At 41.6% G+C, this 7,670-nt stretch overlaps 1 protein-coding gene across 1 annotated transcript; it reads left to right on the forward strand.

Annotated features, from left to right (window-relative positions):
- The first annotated feature begins 2,598 nt into the window (after positions 1-2,598).
- On the forward strand, positions 2,599-4,777 carry LOC104955425 (protein polybromo-1-like). Its single transcript, XM_010782752.1, has 3 exons — positions 2,599-2,609; positions 4,249-4,466; positions 4,569-4,777. Exons 1-3 carry the CDS (start codon positions 2,599-2,601, stop codon positions 4,775-4,777), a joined length of 438 nt encoding a protein of 145 aa, XP_010781054.1.
- The last annotated feature ends 2,893 nt before the right edge of the window (positions 4,778-7,670 follow it).

Genomic DNA, 7,670 nt, shown 5'->3' on the forward strand with positions numbered 1-7,670 from the left:
TTATTGGCATCAAATATATCAGATGATATGGCAACAAGAAGACTGAAGAAATTGACAACAATCGTTTCACTCTTATCTAATGCTAAGTCTTACACGTTAGCTGTTACATAAATCTTATCATTTCAGAATAACAGCTACAGTGGCTTCCTGTCTTCCTCTTCCCAAACCCCCTGAGAGCCCACCCCTACGTCTACAAATTAGCAACTGGATGTTTGATTACAGTGTGTCTCACGGCAACAGTAGTGTGTGTGCGTGAATGTATTTTCTTTTAAGGAGTAGCATGGATCAGGTCACATACAATATAAAGTTGAGTCAAAATGTGAAATCAGATATCTACAGTCGTATAATTCTGACAATAGAGGTGTAAATTGATAAAAATGTGGCCATGTTGACATAATGATACTCGTGTTGCTGTCATCTGTGATTCTTGTCAAACTGAAAAAGGACAGTATATATGTTTATCCAGGGGTCTGTCACATCAACAATGATTTTGGTAATTTCATTGCGTCATATTCCCCTGCTCATTTCTCTTTAAAGACAGCTGTGTTTGAGGCTCACATTATCATTTTTTCGTGATTGATTAATTTCTAATCTTACCAGCGAGATCTTACACAATCTGTGGATTCATTGAATTATAAATTGAAAAGTAAACATTGAAGCTTTTTGATAATTAAATAATACTTATGTAACTCAAGCTAAAGCCTCTTGCTTTAAAAGTTCTTGTTGTGAGATCTTTCTGTGGGTTTTGAATTGTTTTTCTGACGAAACAAATACATTACACCGTGACAGGACTTTTTTCTTTTTTAAATGTGTTAAAGATTATCTTTTTTCTATTTTTAGTCTAAAGAGATTATAACACGCAGAGAATAGAGGTTTTACACTCCTGACCCTCTGAGGAAACCCTTACTGTAAATGTTGCAGACATAAACACATTACAATGCTTTTATGGGTCGATGCAAATTGGAGCTTTATTTGATTTCGTTTTGAGATTATTTTAAGGACTTTTAGAAAAATGAAACCGGAGATGTGTGTGATAATCGTCTCTCCTCATGTGCATCAGCTTCAACATTCAAACGTTTCTGCTGCGCTGGTTCGTTGAGCACAAGATGGCCGCGGTACAAAGCCATCTCAAGGATTACCGCAGATCCACATGGGCATTTATGATAACACGATGATGGGAGGAGGTGCACTGATGGATGCTCAGGGTTGCACGATAACTGTAATGAACAGTTAATGAATGTTAAAGGCAGAATAAACAGAAATTGAGAGAGATTTGCTTCGTTATTCCCGGGGTGTTGTGGACAACAGCTCTGTGAAGTCTTTATTAAAGGTTGCATATTAAAGTGAAGTTGAGTGTGAGAGGTCTTCACATGCTCCACAGTGTGACAGATGGAAAATAAGTTGCTATAATAGTAACCTTGGACTCCCATTGTGTATTGCATGACAGTGCTGTTCCACACACATGTAGGATCCCTGCGGCTGCTAACAACGCTCAGGCCGACTCCTGAGATCTCTCCCACGCTCATGTAGGGAGACTGTGTAAATGCACACTGTTCTCCCTCTCAGCATCGCCACAATCCATAATGCAGTCTAGTCTCCCTCAAAACAGCCACACTGCATTTACTATCTATTATTGAGTAGAATAAAAATAGTTTATTTTTGCTTTTTTCGAGGCAAGTGATATTGCTATAAATGTCTTTTTGCGACTGCTGAGCATTTTCGTAGCCCCCAAAATGTCTCGGTAATGTCAGCATTTTGAATTATTTATCCAAACACCACTCATACACTGTTAAAATGTTTGGCTGTAAAATTACAGTAAATTACTGGCTACTAGTTGCATGGATTTCACAGTAATTGAATGTAAATATTTCACAGTCATTTACTGTAGATATTTTACAGTAAATTAGAATACAAGTACAACTAAATACTGTGACTTTACAGTTGCCATGCCCATGGAATTCCTGTGATATAGCAGTACAGAGCTGTGGTACCTTGCTGTACATAAATTACAGTAATTACCTGTATTTTCACACTATTACTGTAGAAGTAAGGCAACACAGTAGCCAGTAATTTGCTGTAAATATACAAATGTAAATAATACGATAATATATTGTACATTTGACTAGTTAACTGGGATTTTACCATAACTACACAATTCAATCAGCTCAATCAACAAAGAAAAACAAAGAAAATGCCCATTTTAACTTTTTATTTCTCCATTGAAGTGCAAAGTACATTTCACAGTGTCTTGAATGTTGTTACGGCCCCAATCTCTACTCCGCGGTAGTGGCTCGTGCTGAGATCCGCAACATGAAAGAATACACGCAATAACCGTTACTTGGTAACAAGCATTTATTGATAATCAGCCGTTTGCTCACACAAGCGAAACGGGAAACAAAAAGAGGTCTGGAGGACTGGCCAAAAGGAACAAACAGAAGGAGGGAACCCGAGCCAGCCACACCACGGGCCGTAGGACCCAGACCTCCCCCACACTAACCAGAAATCAAATATAAACCCTATGGGAAACAAAATAGAGCCGCGAAAACTGGACTACCAGGTCCTCCAGGACACATATTGCAAAAATATGGACAGCTCAAAATGGCAAAGAGGTATTCTAAGGACAGTGTCTCCGGCGTTAGGATAGGCGAGACATCCTTCTCTTTATATATACACGGCTGAGTGGAATTTGGAACACCTGCAGAGGCGGAGCCAGGAGCAGACCTGGGCCCTTTCTCATTTCATCAAATCCCCCTCCTCGACTCCTCGACTCCTCGACTCCTCGACTCCTCGGTCCTCCGGTAGTGACCCGGAAATGAATTTCAGTGCGCCATGTTGAAGGACATCTCGGCCGTTTCTCAATCGCGAGGAAACTGGCTTCCAAGCCAATATTTCAAGGATACTACGTCATCGAGTGCCACCGAAGGACTGTTCCAATCACCAGCATACTTGGAATTCCACCGAGGCCACGTCCTTGGTTTGGGGGTAATTTCGAGGCTGCACATGGGTAGACTTTACATCCTTCAAATCCCCACAATGCTTTGCGCACGGACCAATTTCAAAAACCCTTGCGGAGAATGGCTGAACCGACGCAGCACAGCACACATTTAAATGTAAGTATGTAGTGGCGTAGAACATGTGTTGGTAAATATGTTACTTTGTTGCATTTGTTATCACCAAAAATGTGTTCCGTGAAAGTAAAGCAAGTTCATAATTAGATAGATATCGTGAGGTATTTATTTTCGGTACAGTTTATGTTGAAACTGTTAGAGAGAGTGGCACACTTGTTAGCCTGTTCCATTCTTCTTTGTTTTCCGAAGCCGTGGCTTGTAAGTATACTTGCTTCGTTTCTGAAGGAAGTGANAGGCGGTTAGATCACCGGACGACAGAGTCGGTCTCCGTGTGCACAGACAGGGCTGCTGTTAACGTCGGTCTGTACAACGGAATTGTGCCAAAACTATACGCCAAACGGCTGCGGAGGGAGACTCCCCCCTTCACTGGAGAACTGCGCTAAAACAGCTGATCACAATGTTCACACTCTGTGGTCACGAAGTACTCCACTAGGTGCCGTTTACACGACAACAAAACGGGCTGGATCCGCATAGTTTCTCTTGCGTATAGCCCTTTCATTGACACGAGGCCGTAACAAAACGATAGAAACGGACCCCTCAAACGATAACGGGTCCCAAGGTGGATAGATTTGCAAACGAAACGCTCTGGGGGGTCAAACGGCTCAGTGTAATCGCCTCTATACGATCATTTCCCGATAGATGAAGCCATTGCCCCGCCTCTCCACACCTCTGCTGCTCACTGCTGTAGCAGCTACTGCTACTGACCATGCTACAGATGTTAGTGCAAAATCTACAGCTCCTCTACCACAACCATCAGCAACAAGTGGACATGGAGAGTTACATGAACTACCACATGTTGCTAAATCCACCAAGGAGCATAAACAGAAGGGCAACCATGCTCCGGGGTCTTCTTCGCTGCTTTTGGTGTATTTTGTGGCGGAGGTTACAGCGCCACTTACAGTCCCGGCATATGTACTACAGCGTTTCCAGCGTTCTCGTGTGAACAGACACGTCAAATGAAACGAATACGTGTGAACGGAAGACTTTTTTAAAAACGCATACTGTGCATAAACGCAAATGTTCCCGTGTGAGCAGCACCTCAGATAACAGAGTGATAATCTCCATTGAAAGCCAAAGCGTTCAAAACAGTTTTTAAGTCATATCTTTTATGCATTTGCAGGACCGACTCTGAGATTTTTGAGGATGCGGTGGAACTTCAACAGTTTTTCATTAAGATCAGGGATGAGCTATGCAAGAACGGAGAGATCCTGCTCTCCACTTCTCTGAACTACACCTCAAAGCACCTGCACAGCGACGTGGAGCAGGAAAAGAGGGAGAAGGTCCCCAAAGAGATGGAGGAAGACAAGCTAAAGGAAGAGGAGGAGGAGGAAAACAAAGGTGTGTGTCTGTGAACATCAGGCACAATACACAGGGTTGAGGAATATGGTCAAATGTTAATGTAGTATTCATTTGAAATAATTCTATATTCCTTATCCACAGAGGGTGAAAAGGCCAAGGACCTGCCAGGAGAGAAGTGGCAGTCGGAGTCTGAGGCGGAGCGCGTGTACATTCAGAGCTGCAGCTTTGAAAACAGCACCTACCACGTCGGGGACTTCGTCTATGTGGAGCCGTCTGAGCCCAAACTCAAGCCGCACATCGTCTGTATCGAACTAATGTGGGAGGATGGAGCAGGTAACATCAGTTACTAACTCATAAACAGCTATTTCTCTTATTATCACACACCCAAGTCAACATTATTTGTATTTATTGTAATCGTTTATATGGCAGGGACAATGCAAAGTGATGAGCACTTAAAACATTACAAATGTGTCAAGTTAGCTTTGAGCTCATTTCCATCCGCAGTCCCTCACATAAAACATTTAAGAAGTTTACATTTTACAAACATAGCAAAAACAAAATACATGATATGCAAAAAGTGCAAGAGAGCAAGAGCAGCATACACAAGTATTTATGACATGGTAATACACTACAGCAGCAACGACATGTAAAGTGCAAGAGAAGATACAAGAGCTACCTAAAGTGCACGAGGAGATACCCCTGTGTTAAAGTGCATTTAGCGGTGATTGCACGTCTGTTTGTTGCTCAACCATTCTTTGAGTTGACCGTTGAAGCTATTGAGAGTGGGACAATCCTGTATCTCAGTTGGGAGGCTATTCCAGAATGAGCTGCCTTTAATTGAAAGTACATTTTGTCCAAAAGTGGTCCGTCTGCGGTGGACTTCAGTCTCCTCTGGTTTCTGACCTAGTGCAGCGTCCAGTGTGCTTTTTGTGGATGAATTTGGCTTTCTGTCAAACACCTTGATAGCTCTCTTGTACAGCTGTTCTATGGGTTTGTGGTTTGTGGCACAAGCAAACCACCAGTTTGTCAAACAGTATTCAGGGTTTCCCACACATAGACTATACTTGGGCGGGCCGCCCAGGTATAGTAAAGGCCGCCCAAGTATATTTCGCGACCTGTTTAGTTTTTTTATTTTAATTATAATTTTTTTAATGTTTTATTTTTTTATTTGTCCGTGACCACGACGCCATCTGCGATCGATTAACTTGTGAACAATGATCCCTCACTCTACGCCTCCTATACCTAGTCCCGGACTGGCCATCGGGAGGACCGGGGGGTTTCCCGATGGCCTGGCCTGTTAAGAGGTCTGCCTCACACAGGGTGACTGGCTGTCTACATGATGTGTCCTGCCAACATGGCCACTGTCATACAGATCATAAATCAAAGCCCTTGATTGGTCTCTTTGTGTCATTCAAGCTCGGGATAACCTCCGGTGAGGCAAAGGACTCTCTGAGTGTTAAGATAGTTAACTTAGTCTAAGTTTGTGTCCTTTTGTAGTCAATTTCCTGTTGTTTGTCTTGTCTTACCCCGGCTAATACTTCACTAAATCCACTCTTTTAATTGTGCCATATATTGCCCCTATGCCCTGTAAGGTGTCCTTGGGTGTTATGAGAGGTGCCCCCCAAAATAAATGTATTATTATTATTAAGTTCTCAGTGGGTCTCAAACGGCTTGGTCACCATTTATGTAAACACATATTTCCATTTGAGAGGGTAGTGATTAGTCAAATATGCATGAATAAATAAATAAAAAGTTAACTAGGTGAAAAAAGGCAAGATATACTTTTAAAACTTGTTGAGAGCTAAAACTAGTCTTTGCTGCTGCCTCATAGAGGAGCAGGGGGGAGAGGAGAGGCTGATTCAGGAGCACAGACACACTCACAACTATAAACGCATTGACCCCTGAGCGTCTAACATGTGCAGGAGCCGAGATTTCGGGAGTCCAATCGTAGAACTTGTATTAGGATTTCCTACTGTCTTTAGTCTAACACCAATCAATTTGTCTTAAACACACTTGCGTTTTTAGACCCTGAAAGGCAAACAATATGACATCTCCCAGAATGGAGTGTTTGTGCCTTTGCCGTTAAACGGGTCTTAGGGAATGACTACCCGGTGAAACAACATTCATCCAGCGAAGAACTTCTAAGAAGGAAAGGAGGTCTTTGAACGCTCGACGGGGGTTCCACTTTCCAAAGTGAACCGGACATCTTGGTCGGTCGGTGACCTCGGTGAAGGGTGGAAATAGTATGTTTCCGTAATTGTTACTTAGTTAATGTTCTGTCTAATGTAAAAAGTTTTGTAAACTTCGTGTAATTTTCCAGAGGGATAATATCGACAAAAGTTTTTTAATAATTAATGTCCAGAGTCGTCATATGTGTTTGCGTCAGAGACTTCAAGCCCGAGCCTTTATGGTTTGCTCCTAGTAACTATCATAGGTGAATTAGGGGGACAAAGCGGGACAAAAGTTTGTCACGCTAAGGAGACAGGCAATGAAATCTACTTTATTCCTCGGTGAGGGGTGCGGGGAGACTCCTACTAACCAATGTTTTCTTTCTGTCACCACGAGATCCTCCTCTAAGTCCACTATTCCACCCCCCCCCCACGCCCCCCACCATGATAACCAACCACTGAACCGATTACCAAATGTGTTCGCGTTTGTAACAATACTGTAGTATTTCACCAGGTTTTGAGACTAGTCGAGTAAAAGTTCTGTCCAAAAAATATATTTACTAGTCCTGTTTTTTCTTTTTCCTGTATAAAAACGGATTTGAAAGTCTTAGAGAAATAGTGTCTCCTCTGTGTAGCGCAAATACATACTTTCTGTACTGTTGTTTTTTTTAATTATTCCACTGGAAATTATTTTTAAGTTGATATATTTTAGATTTTTCAACATTCCAAATCACAAAGAAAGGTTATTGGTTAACGTGAGACCATAACTGAACTTAAAATTCTTGTATAATTACTTTTCATAGTTTATGGTAATTAAGTTGAACGTTGTAAATTTGTTTAATCTGGAAGAATTGACAGTTACGACGTTTCAGCTAAAAAAATTTACCAACCTCAGTTTACCGTAGTTAGAACACCGGTAAAACTCACCCTTTTATTTCTCTTATCTAGATGACATTACCCTTGTGGATACACCTTTGTCTTGGACATATGTAAAGTTATTAGTATTATTAGTACCGTATTAGTTATTGGTAGGGTAAAGGTTATAATTTTTATGACTTTGAACAATAAATAAATA

This window comes from Notothenia coriiceps, unplaced genomic scaffold (assembly GCF_000735185.1).
Source record: "Notothenia coriiceps isolate Sejong01 unplaced genomic scaffold, NC01 NC01_scaffold00024667, whole genome shotgun sequence".
Lineage (NCBI taxonomy): Eukaryota > Metazoa > Chordata > Actinopteri > Perciformes > Nototheniidae > Notothenia > Notothenia coriiceps.

Excerpts from the sequence above, each read along its gene's own strand:
- LOC104955425 (XM_010782752.1), top strand. Across the intron at positions 4,467-4,568 it reads GGAGGAGGAGGAAAACAAAG|AGGGTGAAAAGGCCAAGGAC; the intron begins GTGTGTGTCTGT and ends CCTTATCCACAG.